At 33.4% G+C, this 21,099-nt stretch overlaps 1 protein-coding gene across 2 annotated transcripts; it reads right to left on the bottom strand.

The window, feature by feature from the left end:
* Positions 1-112: 112 nt before the first annotated feature.
* On the bottom strand, positions 113-20,975 carry LOC106113396 (synaptotagmin-5). Of its 2 annotated transcripts, none has more exons than XM_013306125.1 (9): positions 20,895-20,975; positions 19,933-20,234; positions 6,472-6,615; positions 3,460-3,692; positions 2,391-2,623; positions 2,044-2,251; positions 1,627-1,853; positions 1,328-1,473; positions 113-1,206 (listed from the first exon to the last, which is right to left on the bottom strand). In XM_013306125.1, exons 1-9 carry the CDS (start codon positions 20,896-20,898, stop codon positions 1,060-1,062), a joined length of 1,644 nt encoding a protein of 547 aa, XP_013161579.1. In that variant the 5' UTR covers positions 20,899-20,975; the 3' UTR covers positions 113-1,059. The 2 variants fall into 2 exon arrangements, with proteins under 2 accessions (XP_013161579.1, XP_013161580.1); XM_013306126.1 differs by lacking the exons at positions 19,933-20,234; positions 20,895-20,975 and adding exons at positions 11,409-11,622; positions 11,830-11,916.
* Between the last annotated feature and the right edge of the window lie 124 nt (positions 20,976-21,099).

The raw sequence follows: 21,099 nt of genomic DNA on the forward strand, positions 1-21,099 counted from the left end.
TACAAAGTAAAATATTGTTTACACACGTACACTTATTTTGACAAAAATACGTATATTATGGAATCTATTTGATATAATTATATACTCTCAAAAAGTATATTTTCAACGGCGACTTCACCATTTTATATTAGAATGATTCGACACATATGTATTACATAAATAACTGTGGGCAATTAGAAGTTTCAATATTATTGATCTATAAACCAACTCATAATTACGTGACATTTTAATTTTTAAAATTAACATTTTAGTCTTATTATAAAATTCTTCAAATTCATAAGATTAGTTTGGTGTTCCGAAGCTCAATCAATTTTGATATAATTTTTCAGTCGATATATGATATTAAAAACTTGAGTGTTATTTGATAACGTGATAAAAAAAATAATCACGTCAACAGGCTACGATAAAATTAATTTAAACATTTTAATTATATAAGTAATGAAAAGAGCCCACAGTTTGTATTGGACAATAGGATTTTATACTAGTACATTTGAGATTTATAGTTATTTAAATTACCTAAAAGGCATTCGTCGCCTTGAAAATGTTGTGTTTGTGAATTATTGATAAACACATTAACAATTATGATCTTTTCTAACTACGAAAATGTAATATAGATAATGAAGTGATTTTTGTGCGTTTTAGTAAATTTTAAACTAAATCTAGAATGCTTACTCTTTATATTGTAACAAGAGAAAGATCACCATTTACGGCTTACGACGACTAATTGGTAGAAAAAACGAAAATAATTATATTATATTGAAAAAGAAACAAAAAAAACATTAACTTTGCATTAATCGACGTTTAACGAGGTAATTAACCTCATCCTTTTCATAACAGCATTGATATTTGCAGATATCATAATTTTAAAAATATTCTTGGTTCAACTTTGTTACTTACATATTCAAAGTTATAATTTAAATATTTTCTAATACAAAGGTCACGTTTACACTTGAAATAGATCTATAGAATATAGAATATTTGACTCACTACTACAAAGTTACATAAGAAAAGATCATATTGGTATAGTGTGAGGTGTGATGTGTGCGATGTGATGGCAGTCTATCTGAGTGTGTGCCACATGGCGACAGCCTTGCGCGTCTCGTGCGCCATCTGCGCCCAGTGGCGCCCCTCAGCGGCGGGCTCGGCAGCGCCAACGCAGCACCAGCCCACAACCAGCCCGCTGCCGCCACCCGTCACCACGCACACCTCAAAATGACATTAAAAAGCTTTTAAAATTATTAATACGAATAAACAAGGATCATGTATAAACAAATAAATTCATGTTAATAATGGTGGAGGGGGAACAAGCAAAGATTGAAAGTACTACCTCAATAGAAGCTTCCTGAAGATTAGCAGAAGGCAGGCTGAAGGAGAGAGCCTCGTTCCACACGGGGTTATTTATCTCCTTCCTGTTCGTCTTCTTCTTTTTCACTCGCTTCCCATTTACAAGAAGGTATACTTTCACGTACACATCTGTAAATCAAGCGGAGGGTCCTTTATTATGATTTTGCCACTATTCTTTCTATATATTCTTGTCGCCCCTTTTTAGGATTACTGACTTTACAATAACTAATGAATCGTGATACTTTTTTGATCATAAGTCCGTATGCTGTAATCCCAACATACCTAAAGCGTCCTTCCCTTCCTGAGGAGGCAGGAGATTGCGCGCCTTAAGCACGACAACAGTGAGACGCTCTGCCGAGGGCAGATAGGAGAGCGACAATAGCAATTCTTGCAGTTCCTCGGGCGGGCGGCGCTCGCGCGATAGCTCAGCCCACACCTCCGCGCCGCCTGCAACCTCCACGCGGCACAGAGGCACCTTCGCAGAGCCCATCACTTCGTTACGCGAAAATCTGGAACGATAAACAAATGTTATGTCTATGTAACGTCTTTTATGACAAAGAAATGCCATCGCAACTGTACTGAATTTAGCACATTCGAGTCAACCGATATCTGGTTATATATGGAAAATTTGCGTAGATGACATTGTAGAGTTTATGCCTATATTTAAAATTCAGTTGTATTGACGTGTTGCGTACCTACCTGTCATAATCAAAAACTTGAAGTAGGAGAGTTTTATCACCCAGCTCGTCATGGGACACCGGGAACTTGAAGTGCTGATCGAAGAACGGATTGGCCTCGTTTCTATGGACAGGAGTTTGACGCACGCGCGTATCCACCTCAGGCAGTAGGCTGACTCGCACGTAGGGATCGTTGAAACCGCCTGCCTCGTAACCCGCTAGGTCGTGCGCTAGAAAGAATTTTTTGCGTACTCCAATTATCATGCTTGCCAACAATAAGAGTCATTTTATGGTAAATATTGACTAAGGCGTTCCTTAAGAGGCGGCTGAAAAACTCTCAGCGCGACTCATCATATTTGACCAGATTACCTTCAATTAAATGAACCTCCAAATCAGATCTGTCGAAGTCGTATTTCAATCGTAGGTGTATTCTGCCGAGCGAAGGCCCTGCGCCCTCCAGCTCGATAACTAACGGCGCCTCTCGTTTGGTGTAAAGGTCGGGCTGCAGGGCCCCTAGAGCGCTGATGGCAGCGCCCGCGCCGGGACTTAGAGGGCCCACTCCACTGCTGCTCTCCACCAAGGAATTACTGCGATCTATCCGCCTGTAACATTTTTGTTTAAATGACAATAAAATAGAGTTAAATTTTTTTTGATCCTCGACCCTCATAAACATTTGCAACACCACATGAACTGCAAATGTGTTACGTACAAAAAATATTTCAAAACCATTTCTACGAACAGTACCAATAAAAATCGTTTGAAGCACATAATTACATCGGTTTCCTACATAAGTTGTATGTAGTAGCTAAGTGTCGAGAGAATAAGGGGCCGGGGAAATGGAGGCAGCGCCGAAAATTGAGTTTATATCAATTTGCGCGGAGCGGCCCCGCACAGATTGATTCTGCCGCGAGCCTCGCGCCTTTACCTACGACATTTACACTGCCTATATTACTAGGGTTACCTCGAGATTTCTTTCAGTTTTAACCTACTATAGTATTCATAATGCAATATGAAAAATGACAGATTAAAATATAACACAAAATTTTTCAGCATCAGGTTTGCTATTTCGTAAAATTTTATTTATTTCACGTGTAAATTAAGGTAAGTAACTTTTAAGTGTTTGTTTGTGTGCTAGTTTTTAGATATCCTTTAGTCCCTTCATTTACTGGAAATAATGTAAACGATATCGCAAAATGCCGGAACTCTAATATTTCTGAAACATTTATTCCTCTATCTTATTCATCAATCTTAATGATTAAGAACCAATTATTTTGGTGGTATCTATTTTGCTGCTATATGTAGATAATTTTCTTATCATTTGTTCTATACTGTTTATTATTAGATTAGATAATAATAATGGCTAAACGCGGTATTAATTAATAAAAAGAAACAAATTGTTGTTAAAAAATATTATGAAAATAAAATAAGACTTGCATACCTGGGCGGCATAAGTAGAGGCGACAGACACCTAGGGGGCACGTGCCTGGGGCTGGAGGGAGCAGGGGAGTCTGCGAGGGAGGCAAGTGATCCGTGTGCATGTGAGGCAGCGCGCACGTCCAGGGAGGCAGCACGCAGAGGCGACGGCGAGCGTGGTATGCCCGTGCTCCCGGCTTCCAATGTGCGCCCGTCAGGAGCGAACGTACGGATAGCCGGCGACGAGCCGCGGTGACTCTGTAACAGTCATAAAGAATACTTGCAAGGCTTGTATATTCACAACTATTAATATTCTATATTGCATGCTAATATAAGCTCGCAACAGGGAAGATCTTTGAAAGCTCTAATCCTAACGAGCTTTAGCTCTAATATTCCTACAGGATGTAAGAATTCTCTTTGTACTCTATAGTCACGTATTATAAAGCATATTCTTTAATAAATTACTCTTCGATTATTGAAAAATGGTTGTCTTTACAGTGATAGGAAGAAACGGAGAAGTGACTTTTTAATTTAACAAGGTTTATGTGAACAAATGTCTTTTATAAGTGGCCTTGACAGACATTTCTAGTTTTTAAAGCAAAACGAAAGTTCCAACGAATTTTTTTATTGATTATTTTAAAGTTACCTAGTCTAACGATTTATTATTAATGAAGCCGTAGAGTTAATAATAAATAGTAATTACGATTTACACGGTGGACAATTATGTTTTCGATACACCAATTATTAAAATACGTCCAACATTGAGTGAGGAAAAGAACGTATAAATTTGGTCTTAATAGCAGAAGATTAAAATATGTTATGGACTATGAAACTACAACATCTCATGAATCCAACGTTAACAGTGAAACACCACTACGAGACACATACGGCTTAGCAGGTCACAATGATCTTTATCGCTATTGTCTTTGGGAAACTGGGAAGAAAAATGTTAAGTGCGAAATAGGTTATACGTAGTACATTACCTACTTCAAGTTGTAACTAATGTATACACGTAAACCGAGCGTCTAGAGGAAAACAACAATGTTAAAACAATAGGTGTGTATCCTATATGAAATGTACGTTTTAACAATAGAAATATAATATGCAAAAATATAGGCGCATTTTACTGTACGTTAAAACATGTAAGTGTAATCTAATAAATCTGGAGCGTGAAAGCGTCTGATGAAACGGTACCTATATGATGACCAGGACCAGTCTGTAAAGACTGTAGCGACTGAGAAGAAAATCTGCAGATGAGATATTTAAATAAAATTGTTTAAAATTTAAATTAATTCAATAGGATTTAAGAATAATAATAATATTATCCTTTAAATAAAATAATTCGAACTTCGCAGAGTAACACTTAAAATTCTCTAATAAAATTCAACAGTGGGCTAAAAATAACGCCCTCGGCGGTTCGAGATTACAATGAAGATCAATTTCGGGTTTTAAGGTTTAATTTTAGCTTTGATATAAAATCAAAAAACGTTTTATCTCAACAAACGATTAATCTAGAAGCTCTTAAAAACGTAAAAGTCTTTGAAGAGTGATGGAAAATGCTAGAACACGTTAACTTTCTATCTAGAAGGATTTAAGGGGCGTGCTCATGATGGCAAGACTAACATTAAATTGTTGGTTTATAATACCAAAATAAAAATATTGTTATATCTATTTTGTCAAAGATAATGAGAGGGAATCGATATATTTCATACAGGGATTTTGAGCTCAGAAACCGACGATAAATCCGTAAAAAAGATTTGGTGTATTTGAAGAAGTTTTTTCCAACGATGATATTGTGTGAGAAGAATAGTTAACGCTCAGCCCTTTTGCGATTATGTCGAAATCTTTTCGTAGGTCGGGTTTTAATATTGACATGAATTCAAAATATTTTCATATTGAATTTATAGCTTCTTTACTTGCGTTCTGATATCTCACCAATATCTTATTAATAATCGATGAATAGATGGATGTTTGATAGAAGATCTTCGGAACGGGTGCAAGAATCTTGCATAGATGTTAAACATGGTGTGGAAGAACGCAGACTACTTTGAGACATTATTAGTAAGAATCGTTTGGCGCGTATTCGTTACCAAGTCAAGTGTCGATTGATATTTTAATAAGGCTATTGTTGCGCCGATACACCGGCACAGTGTCGGATTTTCTTCCTAACACTACTAAGTTTTTTTTAAATAATTCCTCACGGACAGAGTCCCGGGCGACAGCTGGTAAATTGATAAATTACTAATAGTACGACTGAAATATACCTTCTCCTTGCTTTGCAAAAGCTGTAAGACCGAACAACTTTTTCCTGTGATCGCGAACATGACCGTAATAAGATTAACAAAGTATCTACTAGTTAAGAACGCGAACTTTGTTGATGTTTTATTAATTGAAAAAGTTATTAGGTCAGATCCGAATAGATGATACTGCATTTACAATTTAAAGATAGGTTTTAACAAGTTTATGAATTTACTATAAATCTTTATTCAAAGTGGATAAACAAAATTTCAATGAAAAACACAATCACCTCAGAACAAAACATAGGTCAGATATTCCAATAATTATATTTTATGTGCCTACATATCTTTCTACCGCTGTTTATACATTTATATTACAATCTGAGTGCTTTGTAAACTGCATACTAAATTAAAGGTGTCTGTCTCATGGCTTTATTATCAATTCTCTTTGATTTATCATACGCATGAATAAATAAGTAGAATAGAATTAATATTAATTACATACATCATTATATTATGTACAAAAGCTTAATATAGTTATAAATATTAAGCATTCTTTAATATAGGTGACGTCACATTAATCCTTAGCATCAGTGGATGAACTGTTTTAGTAAAAATACGCGGCATGTCTAATTCTTCCAAGTATTAAAGACCTACTAAGTACTTAAGAATTACCTGTTTGCTTATTGTTCTTTTTGTATAATACTATCATACTTTTTAAAACAAAAGACATTCTAATGTTTTTTTGGCAAAGTGAAGTAATAGGTGACGTTATCCGCTTTCTTATAATGTTTACTTACAGTGGCTCTCGAAGTCCCGCTGTCGAGACTACTCTGGGAGGAAATGGATGGTGTCCGAGCGAGTCTTGCGTGCGGCAGTGAGCTAGCAGTGCGCACCTCGTTCAGAGGCTGCACGCGACACTGCTCTTTCGGGATCAGCATCTCCTGTGTTACAAAAAAAACATTAAAAATTAATAAAAACAGATATGGGCACTTTATTGAAGAGTTATGAAAAAACTGCTTCTTTTTTTTACTATATTTTTACTATAATAGTATACAAGCTGACGTCGGCGACACCGTCCGAGAGGAATTAAAAAGAAAACTTAATACTCGTAAGTAGTCTATGTGTTCTATCAGACTATGTTCTACATCTGTGCAAAATTTCATCAAGAACCGTTAAGGCGTTCCGGAGATACCTTCTAATTTATTATACTCGCATTTATAATATTAGTAAGATGTTTAAATGGGGATTGCGATTTTGCCCTAAAGCTGACTGGAAAGCACGAAAATACTTGAGACACGCCTATATATGAATGGCATATCATAAATTGTCCACACTGGTTTCTGCAAACTTTGTCTATGTCGTATTTTTTCTACGAAGTAATAACTGGGAACTATGACACCTAATTTATGGTTTCACGGACTTTTTTTGACTTTGATTAAAACGTTAGCCAGCTTATTCAAGATTGTATAAGATTTCAGTTTTCAACGCTTCGTGGTTAATTATAGCGGCTAGTATTACATCGTTTCTCTTTTGAATAATGTATTTTGGCCGCTACGAGTTTTCACTGCTTTGTGTTTTATTCTACCCTCATTTAAATAAAAAGGAAAGGGTCCTGAGTCGCAGTACTTCTATAATTTTTTTTTACTTTCATTTCCTTTCCTTTGTTTATTGTACAAAGATAATTTACCGTTATTTATTTAATATTTATCATTCAAATATTAATTTGTAACGATAAGGAATACTATAATTATTCATAAACAAAGATTTTTCTCATATTATGTTGGATTAATGGATGGATGTTTGTTTGTTTGAAGTTATCTCCGGAACGGCTGAACTGATCGCAATTAAATTTGGCATAGATGTAGAGCATAGTCTGAAAGAACACATAGGCTACTTATAAAGTATTTTTAAATTACGCGGAAGGAGTAGCGGGCGACAGTTAGTTTAAAAAAAATCGTTGGACATTGCCTAAGTAAATATGTAATAATTTTCTTGTATCAATATGAATGCTAAGCTTTTTATATAATTATTGTAGAAATAAAATAAATTAGTAACAAAAAATACGTAGTAAAAGTCTATTGTAGTTCTATGTAATGACCTGACCTACAATGGTATGATTCAAAATTTAGTAAAGGTACATAATGTAATATGACTCGCTGATAGCATTGTGGTTGCAACACAATTTGTGGTCGGCAGTGTTAGTCGCTTGTTTGTCAGTTTAATCGATACGTCAAACCACAACTCGGTGAAAATTTAAAGACGTATGATGGAAAGTCAATTACTGGTAGGCAACCTGTTAATTGATAGCCTTGTTATATTTTACAATAATTTGAATAACAGAGATAATTTAGATTTAGTACACATTACATTGATTTAGTCCTCTTTCCCTTCCCACCTTTTTCTTATAAGGAAAGGATGGGAAGTGGAAGTGGACTTTCCGGATGAGAGCATGCATGGAAAGGGAAAATATTTTCTTTCGGTGCATCCTCTCCTCCGTCGATTAAAGGAAGGCAACGCATATGCAATTGCGTATGTTTATGGGCAACGGTCACTTCGCTATATCAGCGATTTCAGGTGGCTGTTCGGTCATTTGCCACCTTATGAAATAAAAAAAATTGAATTCGCATAACAATATGGATTGGATGGATAACTGATGATTAAAATTCAATAGGATAAAATTACATACAACATGTGTAATATATATTGTAACTTCAAAAAGTTTTCTGTTTCGTCGTTAAATAAGGTACTCTAGTAGAGTATTTCATAAATGTTCTTTGAAATACGGTTGAACAAGTTTTTTAAAAAGGTCTTACAAAATAGAAAATGAGCATTCCTTGTTCGTGCTCGGTCTAATTTCACAAGAGATGCACTTTTGGTATTTCTCACAACGCCAAAGGCGCGGCGCGGCGTGTCGTTGTGAAAAATATTGACGTATACAACTGAATACGAAGATAAATTATTAAGGTGCATTTGTTTTGTTTAAATGAACATCTACAATTTAAAAACAATTCAAACAATTTTGGCGATTGCGCAAATGTTCAATCAGCAATGGGAACACAAACTAAATTGTATAACACATTTTAATTTGTAATTATAGATATAATACGCAAAAAGGTTATACGTACACTAGGACTACTATGGGATTTGTCATCGCCAAAGCTATCAGTGGAATTATGACTTTGCCCACTACTTGCGCTGGAGGTTCTCTCTCTGGCTGCCCTTGCCCACGACTCCAATCTCTTCTGTGCCGCCCACACACCGGGGGGTCCTAGCCCACTCATTGTTCACGTTTACACTAACATCACTCACTTATTAGAAAGTCTATATTGCATTGTATATGAGGCCGAAAATATTGTTCTCTGGGGTTTTTTTTTATATTATTGTATTGTTTTTAGGTCAGCTTTCGTTGTATGCGTTGTACCTGCGTAGTGGATTGTATGTTTTATTTATACGAGCGAATAATTTTTTTGATTTATGGGTTATTAAACGCGAAATTTAAAGATTCAAATCAAAAACGCAAAACTGAAATTTAATGAGCCCTACTAAACGTAAATCTGTACTGCTAAGCCAAGCCAAGTAAAACCTATTAAGAGATAATATAAAATATGCTAAATTAATACACTTTCACAATACAATATTTATAAAATTTCAGTCGTTATGAAGCCTTTGAGCAAAGACAAGACTTACAATTACCATAAACACAGAAAGAGCTTTAAATATTTATACATTTTACATTAATTATTACGCTCCTCGCTCGAAATAGGAAACTCAACCGAAACTCTACTGAATTGTACTTTCGTTTTATTTTAAAAGATATTAAGCAGAGTGGAGAAGTACAGTTTAAAAGGACTGCAAGTTACTAGTGAAACTTGCAGACAAAAGACATATCGACTAGTATATTTAAAACTACATAATTAAAAACAAAGAGTTTGTTTTGTAAAGCCATATTTTATGTATAAGTACGCGGGGGAAGTCCGAGTATTATTTGATCACGTCTAGACGGTATCGAGCATCTCAGCTGTTGCGTGGGCGCCGGTAGTACGACGCCCTCTGTGCATATCGTAATGAGAGCGTAGAAGCGCTACGTGGGCGTTTGTTTACGGTCTACGTCGTAGACATAACGTCTACGATAAATACTCGAAATTTTAATTATTTTACGTTTTAATTTATTCTAAAATATAAGATAAGATGCTATAATTTCGTGTCAAATGAACGATATTTTTATAAATTACTATGATATGTTCACTGCTTTTTTGAAATCTAAAATCACTTAAACATTTTATTGTCACATTGAAATAGATTAATCTAAGCACAGAACACCAATTTCGGTTATTACAGGAAGTAATTTTTAGATTTAACTTTACATCACTTCCACAATACGAAATATTAGATGTACGAAAATTTATAGACGCCCAGTTTATAGTACTCAAACACTTGATATTTCCTAATGGGAATTAAATAAGATGATATTCCTAGTCAATTTTATAAATTAAAACCTCTATTATTATGATTTATTTAAATCAGCCTTTTAAAAACATGTCAAAAATGGTATAACACAATTTTATCTAATTTTATTTTCGATCAATTTTAAATCAAAACAAAGGTATTCACAATATAAAGACACTAAAATTAGAATTTTACCAATAAACTAAAATCTGAAAAAAATCACTGATTTAAAACGCGATACAGGATATTAAACAAATGTATATAAAACGTATATATTTCAGGTTGCCTGTGTCCGCGCGCGAGGTATCGCTGGGCCCGGCTCGCGCACACTGCCGCCGCCCGGGGCTCAGTGTTGCCAGCGCGACGAACGGCCTTACCCCAAATCGGTTAACTATCTTAAAACGAGTTGCAAATGTACTCATCTGTATAATCGGAACGCACGGGTCAATGAGGATATGATTCTCTTAATTGCTAGTGATTGTGTTAATAAAATTTAACATCGGGACTTGTAAATAATTTTCATCAATAATTTTCATCACTTGATAAGTTTGGATGGCTTATGTATTATAAAATCGGATAAAAAATAAGCTCATAAGAATACTGAAGAATGCTAATAATGGATTGTTTATTGAGTTTTAATATCGGGAGGCACTATGGTATATACAAAATTTAATCATGTTATCATGTCATGTTAGTTACAAGGTTGTCAAACATTATTGTATTATTCTATTATATGCGAATTTAATATTCTAGTTTTAAGTTAACTATATTTAACATTTACTTCTTCATTAGGATAAAGTAAATAAAAAGTTAGGTTAAAAAACATAGTAGTGTTTTTATTATTTTCCCTGCAAACGAGGTAGTGTTTGCAAGCTGACAACACTGTGGGCGGTGGCGCATTTCGGTCGCCTCGCTTTCTCACGATATAAGCAACAGGTATAGAAAGAAGGTCGCCAAGAATATACTTAATATATTAACCATTTGCAAGTAATCTTACTAATAATATTACTTATCTTGCTAATCATATTAATATATACGAATGTTTGGATGAATGTTTCTTATAAGGTACTTGCAGAAACGCTAAACGGATCTTGCTGTAATTTGGCCATAATGTAGATCATAATCTAGAAGAAAACATAAGCTGCCAATTAAGTTTTTATTATTTCCGCGCTGAAACATTTGACAGAAACTAAGAAGCTCGTGTTTATTTGATAATATGCATTATTTCATTGTTATAAACATTTGCAAAAGATTACTTGAGGTGTAACTTTTAAATAAAAATAAATACCGTTGAATGTTGTATTGGCTTTTCCATTGAAGTCACGCTTGAGGTGTGCCGGGATATTGGAAATCGGCAGCTTACAGACAAGAAAGTATAACCAACGGAAAAATATCAATGGTCCCTTGTTGGTTGACTCCTTTGTGTGTTCGAGCACGTTAATAGTGTTTTCCTTATCCTTAAATATTGACATCGCGTTACTTATTGGATAATTTATGTGATTCTACAAAGGTAAATAATAAATTTATGCGTAATGATTAGGATTAAATTCTCACATTTGAGTTTTTTATATAATCTTCTAAAAGCACATGACATAGCTTTGGTAGTATCCAAACAAAGAGTAATTACCATTTCTTTCTCGTTTCCTTATTCTCATCTTTTTATTAATATGGATACGTTTTTGATTTTAATTAGAGCTTGATCATCTTACCTTCACCAGTTAAAGAACTTCCACAATTAGCCTTAGTAATCATTTTACTATAGTTTAATTTTTATTGCCCAAGAGAATTGTACGAGTATGAAGGTCTATTTCAAAGCGCCATCGCCAGCGCGACTTCGCTTTGTGAAATCGGAAACAATTACGGTTTGTTGGTCTCTGGTAATTTATTTTTTCGAGTAGCCTTTTGTTAACGCCACTTGTTAGTGCCAGTTATTGTGTTTGTATGCGGATAGCAAAAATATTTTTCTATTAAAAACGTACTGTAATTTCGGATCGTTTTAAATAAAGGTGAACGTATTTTTAATAAAAATATTCCGTTCGTAGTTTTAAACTTTTTAACTAATTTAATTCTTATCGTGGTACGTTTTATTTATTTTTATTTTATAGTAGAGATAAGAAAAAATCTGTTATAGATACTGTACAGTGTATTAGAAGACATAAATCAAAAGCAACATATACGTAACGTTTCATATAGAGTCATTCTAGTTACATGTTTGTATGGAGATAAGTTATCATTTACCATTCATACATACGCAGCGTGGACTGCGGGCATGGAGAAATGATATATGCGCAAAGGAGGTTCATTCGGTCGCCAGGCTAAAATCAATATTGGGTCAAAGCTTAAATTATTAATTTTCATTTCGTTGATACGTTATGGATAACAGTGTCTCCGATATTGCATCGTCCTTCAAATGTATTGATCTTGCGTGTAGCGTAGCTTACGTTGTGATTTGAATTATTGGTTTTTATTTTATATTTGTTTTTATTATGAATTAGTTTGTTAGCCTTATAATTTATTAGTACATTTCTAAATTTGTTAGTATTATATTATTTATCGTCGTAATAAAATATTATAAACTAGGACTGTTTTCTTATCTTAAAACAATGCTATATTTCATATTATTCGTTATCGGGAAAATTTTCAAAAAGCTTAGCAAGTGTTGTAACTGCTAGTCGAATATAAAAAAAATAAGCTAATAGAATATTTAATAAATAATTTAAAATCATTAAATAAATATTAAATGTGTAAAGAAACATGAATAATATATTTTTTATCTTAATTAAATTTCTCAAGATGCTACTTTTATTTGCTATCACTAAAGCAACAGTGTGAATATTTTAATAAATCTTTTAAATATTCATAACAATGCAGTAGAACACTGGCAGCTTTGTATTTAATAAATACTTTTTAAACATTACTTTTCTAATTAAGTAGAAAATGAATTTTAAAACAATAACATCGTTTACTTTAGAAATTTCATACTAAATTCAGCAGTCGAGTCTTATTTTAAAGAAAACATCCAACTTTTTTTATCTTATTAATAAAATGTTTAATCTATTGCCTAATATAACTAACATAATATTCATTTCAAAGAAATATGTTTCTTGTTTTGCTGTTACAGAACTCATTTATAAAAACTTTTTATGTAATTCAGCCACAGAGCCTTAACTATGATTTTATGTTAAGTCTACTTTATACTTGAAAATACATAAATCATTATAAATAAACTTTTGTATCTTGTTCTTGGATTTTACTTTAAACTGAACCCTAATTCACGAACAACTAGCTGAGACCCTCGACTTTATCCGCACGGCATAAAAAAAAAGTGTTTTATGTGATTTTCTTGACTATTGGTATCTCCGGAACAGCTCAACGGATCTTGATGTAATTTGGCATACATATAAAACGTAATCTGGAAGAACACATAGGCTACTAATTATTGTTTTTTTTTATTTTGCACAGGCGGAGTCGCGGGCGACAGCTAGTTTATAAAATTAAGTAAATACGAGTATTGGCCAAGAACTTTGTGTAGCGACTTCAAAAGTAAACCAATCAATGTTAGTACTATGTAATTATTAATTTGTCAGTTTGCTGATAAATTATGGATAACTGTGTCACATCGTTCTTGAAACGTATTGAATTTTTCAACATGAAAAATACTTTACTGGCAAAATGTAACTAAATGTTTGTCATAATTACAAAAGATGGCGCTGATTACAAAAAACATAATTCAAACTAAATTTTTAAAAATATATAATGTTGAAGTATGAGCTGTTGGCTACATGAATAAGTAATATGGCTGACTACATACTAACTGGATATGACAGCGAAGAGGGAACATTAACCATTATAATATGACTTACGTTGCCAAAACTATTTGCCATTAATTATCAATGGATGTCTTAAAATCTACTAAAAAAACCTACTAAGGTACGAATTTTTGAACGGCAACTGTTTAACTGCAATCGATGACGCGGCATGTGGTTAATATTCATACAGCAAGATACGTATTATTTGTATAAAGCAAATGATGCAGGTGATGAAAATATCGCGTTAACAACAATATGATGTCACATCTCTAGCGGCTTATCTCCAGTCCGCAGGCCACAAGCATTTTGTTGTTCTTTGTATAACACCGTATTGTTGGCTTCACTTGGGGGAGCAGTGCATTGACTCCATTCAATCTTTATAGTAAATCTTTATTAAACAGTTTAATTGTATTATGGTTAGTTATAAAATAAATGTCTACAAGAAAATCTGTAATAATTTGTAATATATTCGTTGTAATAATCCTACATATATTTTACATCTGCAGGGTTTTAAGGCCAAAAGTTTAATAGTGTTGTGAAGGGTAAACAAACGAGTTTACTCTAGTGTAAATTTATGGTTATATCACATTTTCCGGAGAAAGAAAAATAATTGTACAAAATATGAACACTGGCAAGAGTCTATTGAGCACTTTGTGTAAACGATAGTGCTCATTACTACTTTAAATTTTATTTTCGATGTTTTCTCTTCAGAGTTCCTTCGTATCTCGCCGTCCGGTTTCGTCTGACGGTAGATTTTTAATAATGCATAGAGGGAAACATTTCTCAATGTTTATTGCTAAGCGCACTTCAGCAGGCGCTCTATTAAGCTAAATCGTTTATTCTCTTTTATTAAATGGGATATATGAACACTTTTTAAGAATAGACGTAATATATCTGAATACGCTATAATTTCAAATGCTTATTTTATGTTAAAAGCATGTAAGAATTACTCCAAAATGTAATAAAACACAAAGTTTATAAAATTAGAAATATCCCATAGTTTGTCATTTGTAAAATGAACCACTATTATAGTTGTTTTAGACTTTTAATGGAATTCCTTCGTTAATTACTTTTTGCATTCCATATGAGGGTTATGAACTGAGAGGATTCTGTTCTGATACATTCCCCAGACAGTAATAAAGGTCTCGGTCTGTGAACATTTTAAATGATCACCGAAATGGACTTACATTGGCAAAAGTTGGAATAACGATTATAATAAAGTCGAATAGTTAATTAAAAAAAAACATTGTACTAGTAATTTTTTTATTTTAGATTCGTATCAGATATTATGAATCTATACATAACATAAATAAGCAAACCTTGATAGATAAAAGTGATAGATAATAATAATTACGTCATTATATTATGTTATGAATTTTGATTAAGTTGAATGGAAAGACGATTTGTATTAAGCGATCAAATAAAAACCATTCTATGTAATTAGAGTATAAGATTCAAGATCGTCTTCACATAGCTGATGTGATACATTGTTTAGATATTAGGAGCCTGTTGAGCGCCGCAACAAGTGCTGCATCGATCAGAGTGACGCAGGACCCTTCCCCGCAACCCCGCGGCCTTCAGCACTACCCCGCCCCGTCGTGCCTGCGGAGTTCGGCCTCAAACGAAACGCACACAAAAACTCGTTGCTCTACGAAATTTGTTCATTATCGATTCGACTACGCACTACGAGCTACGGTCTACGAGTTACGGCTACGAGCTACAGTCATGTTTACCGTTATTTACGATACACAAACGTATGGTGTAATGATAAATGTCAAAAAAAATCACCTAATTCTATACTTCCATCCATATGTAGTTCCCCTCCATTTTGATGGATTTAGAAATAAATTTTTTCTTGGTTTGTTTATTTTTATTCAATATTAAATCTTTATTAATTTGTTCGTGGATTTTTTTTATCTATTCTAGATAGTTACATATATTATTGGTAATTTTTCATACAATTTTAACAAATAACGCGATCTGTCGACGAAACGGGAAGACAGTGGCAGCACTTTTGGCAGGCTTTATAAACAAAACACTGCCTGAAACATTAGAATGTGGAAGTTGAGTTTTCGTTGTTTTCCGCTAGAGGGTGCTTTTTACTTTTACGAACTTTGAAGTTTATCTTTTGTATATTGAAATGATGAAAAATACTTTAGAGCTTAACATTTTGCGTTTCTTGGTAAATTATTGGATATTTATTTTTGTGATATTAAATCATCGAAATAGGTGATATATGTAGTTAAAAAAAGTGTTTTACTCCATAACCACAAATGTTATTAAAAGATGTATATCGTAAATAGGTTAAGTGTTCATTAAGACATCAGATGCCTCAAGTAATCATATAACTTGAGGCTTCTTATATCTTAATTAAGTTTGGTGTTCGATGAAAATGCAATGAAGCCAATGGAAAACTCGTAACTTGATCATATCAGTTCATTGAAGGAAAGTATGAAATTCAATCAAAAATAATGCAATTTATTTTATTTTACGTTACATAATTTCGACAAAGTTTTCATCTCTTTTTAATCGATCACTTTATATATATTTATACGTTTAATTAAAATATTAAAGAAAATGACATGAAAGCAGTGGGAAAAGAACCTTGTGACACTTTTTTTGGTATTGATATTAGGGCGATTTCCTTGTCGGGCAATATATACCGACAAGGATATCTGACATGGCGGGCACAAGTCAAACTAAATTATGACAGCTCACTAGCGCCCCCCTTGTCAATGTCAATGTCAGAGATTATCATAAGATACTCTTTGTACTATAACTTTCTTGTCTTGTCTTTTATTTCATTATCTGTATATATATTCTGACAGAAGCAAACGCGATAGCAGCGCCTCTCTCACCGGTACATCATCCTTGCTTGACTATATGAAATATTAATCAAAATTCATTTGCCCACTGACAGGCTACGCTCAGGGGAATCGTAGCGGTGAGAGATGGAAAAAGGAAAATATGCGAAAGAGACGAATTGCTTTCTTTTTTACATTAATTGTAAAAAAAAAAAAAATTTAGTTTTTTTTTTACAAAAAAGAACCGACTTACATAATCATCTCGGTATAAGTCATGTTTCGACTTGTCAATTGCAAGTGTAGTAAAAACATTGTAAAGATACAGTTGTTTTAAACTAAGCCTGCTCAAGTTCTCAACTATCGTTCTAAGTTACTGAAATTACTGGCCTAAGGTAGTCGGAATAACTTTTATATAGTTTGCGTCTCAAAATGACGTCTGGGAAATAGACCTTGTAGATGAATCTCTTATTGCATTTCCCTTAGCAATCTTCGCTAGTAGTAAAAGCAATATAAAAAGTAATTTTCTAATTTATTCATATTAAACAAGAACTAAAAAAAAATATTATAATATTAGAAAATTAATTATCTTTTGTTCCAGATACTTTAAAAGGTATTATTTTAAATATAATTAATTAATCATATTTATATATTACTTGGTATATACTCGCATGGTTTGTAGATGACATTTGCAGCACATTATATAGGTCGTGGATAGTAATACATATTTTAAAATATAAACATATCTTTTTATATCAGCTTCATTTTTATGTTTACTTGATACTATTATTGATCAATGAGTTGCCGCACCCTTGTATCGTCTTTGCAACAAAAAGCCAGTTTCACACTAAGGTAGAACTGTGATGTAGAGCAGTAGACATTGCAGTACTTTTTATATTGCAGTAATATTTGAACGCACACACTTACTATCAAAGCCTTCTAGACAAAAGAGCACTCGATTTGCGATACTGAAAAGTTTAAATATATATAAAAACAATAGAACTGACAACTTTAGAAATGTAACGTGTTTGTTAAGTTTTTATTTCTATACGTTAAGACGACTCTACAAGCGATATCCCTGATTGAATATGTCTTAAGTGGGGTGTGAATTATAGCACAGTCCTAGTATTTTGTCAGTTCCATATATTACTTTGAAATATCTAATCAAACCTACTTTGTAGGAGGCCGTTTTGTCTCAGCTTGTGAACATTAGCAATACTGTTCTATCTTACTGTACTGCCTGTACTTCCCTCGTGTGAAAGAAGCATAACGTTGTGGCGTAAACATTGGGGAGATTGATTTTGCTGAGGCCCTGTCCTGTATGCACACACGCTGTGTCTATTTGTACTATTACGTTGAAAGCGTTGTTTATTTTCTTATTCTTTAGTGCGGCATATGACACGGGAAGTAGGTCAAATTATTTAAATACTATTGTAATAAAACCTATAATTTCATGTGGTGGGCATATTTTAGTTTGATGATGTGCGATAGTAGAGCTTCGAATAGGTTCTAATGTCTCAAATTCGATGTAGGATATTTTAGTTGGTTCCGATTCCTGATAAAGAATCATTTAATTGCGGTACTAAATCTTTATAAAAATTGCGAAATAAGACTTGGTACGGTAATATTTGGTATGTCCAATACAATTATTCACAATCATTCAAATTATTTGTTTTCGTGTGATTCATGTCACATGTGTTCGGAACGAGTGATATATCAAAGATGTAGATGTAAGGCCTTTACTAATGACGTCATTACTTGTTCTTACGTACACCTACATGACATTCCAAGGCCGTTGTGGAAAATAGAGTTTGTTTCTCTCTTGTAACTACTAACCGTTTACATTGAGGAAACATTCTAACACAAACTTATTGTTATCTCTCTCACTTCTTTTAAGAAAAATGAGATAACAGATCTCAATGGACTCTTCGGCAGTAGAGTGAGTCTCTATTTAGGTTAAGTTAAACATATTTTATTACGTTAAAACAGTTTTGTTATCTAGATGAAACTCCGAATTTGAGGAAAAGGAGTAAGTTCTACAAGATTTACCCTTCGAATCCTTTAGTAAAATAAAAGTAATAAACAACTTTGTCTTTTATATCCCAAAAGTCAAGAAACTTTTCATCGCTCAATATTCAACGGCTTTTTTACCTACGAAGTTAAGGGATATTTTTCATTTATTTTTTAAGCAGTTTTATTATTACGAAATATTCATTATTTCATTAATTTTAAAGCTAATTTAAATATATAATAGTATTATAGAAGGGTAAGAGAAACCCAAGAATGCTTACAGCAGTGTCACTTTTATTTGGCTTTGAAAATTGTCAAAAAAAATTACTTCTTATAAAGTTTAATTTCTATCACTTTTAGTGTTTTTACACGTTTTATTTAAATAAATGGTATAGTGAAAGTTTGACTAGTTATAGCTCTACTGCACAACTTCCTCTTCCATCTTCCATTTTATGACGTTGGAAATAAACGAACTACGAAACGCAACTTCACCGATAATATAATACGATATAATTTTTTTTTAATCTTTAAAGGTGGCATAAGAACAATATTTTTCTAACTGGCCACTATTGTACAAAGATGTATATATTGCCAGATATCTGATTATTAAGACTCAAGAAGAAAGCGACATATCAAAATACTTAAATCTTCAAGATAAACTAACTGTGAAATTCTGCAGTTATGTCGCGTTTTATTTATAATTTTTCGGCAATGAAAACCAAGTTTGAAACAGTGTACTTTATATTATATTTATTAAATTATTTTTTTGTCAAGCGATGACAGAGCTGCTTTTGGGGATAGGCTAGTTGTGAATACAACAAAAAAAAATTACAACAGCTATGTCAAGTTAGGGTGTACATCGGTGTCCTATTTTAGGAAAGATCTGTCATTACGCTTATCTTTATGACCTAAGCATTAATTCGTTCAAGTGTCACGACTGTATTTCGAGCGCTTGTACAATTATAACTTTACGTCACGGATTACCATATTAATTACGTTGACTTGAAGAAAGTCTTCGTTTTAAAGTTTTCTGTGTTTACTAGCGTATTTTTGTGTTAAAATAATTGATGAAGATCATTTATTGTTTAAAAAAAAAAGTTCACAAATTATTATTTAAAGAAAATGAATGTTTCTGAATTGAAGATAACATGTAATCATTTCTAATCTAAATAAGAAATATATTATTACTTACATTTTGTCCCACATCCATTGGTGCCAAAGTGTGGGGCTCAGTTCGCCGTGGTCTCCTCCACATCAAGAGGATGGCTGCAAACAGCAGCACGGTCCCCGCACCACCCATCGCCCCTAGGGCCGCACTCCAGGCGTTGCTGTTCCCACTCCACCTGTCCATTGCCACTCGAGCTTGTGGGCTACCCAGTTCCTTGTCAACTAAAGCAGTAGTGGATTCGACGTTCCAATTTCTCCGATGATCTTTAATGTTTTCAGTGTCCCAAGGTGCCACGCCAAGCTCGCTCCGTTCTCGCCACGGCTTATCTGTCCGATAACAAAATTAGCTACATAGAAATAATGTAACATCGATCCGGCCTCATAGGCAACGACGTAAATTGTGTTAGTTGCTTTTTGTTTTGTGGAAAGTTTTTGATTTTACATCATGTTAGTTCTATAAATATCCCGGGAAATTTACAACCATTGTTACTTACAAAAATAAGACAAGTTACAAAATGTTTTTAATCTAAAATTGCTTCAAACATACATATGACTATACCAAAATGTGTTTCTATTAAAAATGAGGTTCACTATTTATTAAACTTTTTCCTCTCAAATAAATTAAATAATATAAGAACGACTGAAAAGGGTCAAAAAATGCATTGGCAATGTTAATTTACATTAGTATTAAAATAAACTTTGAAGTTGTATTTCACAGACTGTTAAAGAAAATATAATTCCAAGTGACAATCGGGCAACATTATGCAGATTGAAGTGAGTCAAATCACATTTCTACGTCATCCATAAATTAATTCAGCCGTAAAAGCTATAAAAGTTCATAGCCGCAGTGGCCGTTATTACGCGAAATTAAATTGAAAACAACAACACAGATTTTAAAAATGTCATTTGAATTCAAACTTCGACGAAAGAAACTAATATACACTATTAATATTCAATAATTAGACATTTATATACAAAAATACATACCCATTATTTTCTTGTAGTTTCGTTTTTTTTATAACTTTTTAAAATGTTATTTTTATGTGTTGTGTGGGAGACGTGCGTAGTGCGGGGTGGCGCGCGCGACTGTCCGCCGGGCGGCTACGGCGGCCAGGGCGGGCGGCGCTCGTCTTATCATTAGGCCAACTTGTTTACTCCGATCCGAGTCCGTGATCTGTGTCGCGATGTTGAC

The sequence above is a fragment of the Papilio xuthus genome, unplaced genomic scaffold (assembly GCF_000836235.2).
Source record: "Papilio xuthus unplaced genomic scaffold, Pxut_1.1 DF828258.1, whole genome shotgun sequence".
Lineage (NCBI taxonomy): Eukaryota > Metazoa > Arthropoda > Insecta > Lepidoptera > Papilionidae > Papilio > Papilio xuthus.

Bases quoted from the DNA above. Each gene is read 5' to 3' on its own strand.
- LOC106113396 (XM_013306125.1), bottom strand. The intron at 2,624-3,459 runs GTATGCAAGTCT...AAAATGTTACAG, and splicing joins CCTCTACTTATGCCGCCCAG to GCGGATAGATCGCAGTAATT. The intron at 2,252-2,390 runs GTAATCTGGTCA...AATTCTTTCTAG, and splicing joins GGAGGTTCATTTAATTGAAG to CGCACGACCTAGCGGGTTAC.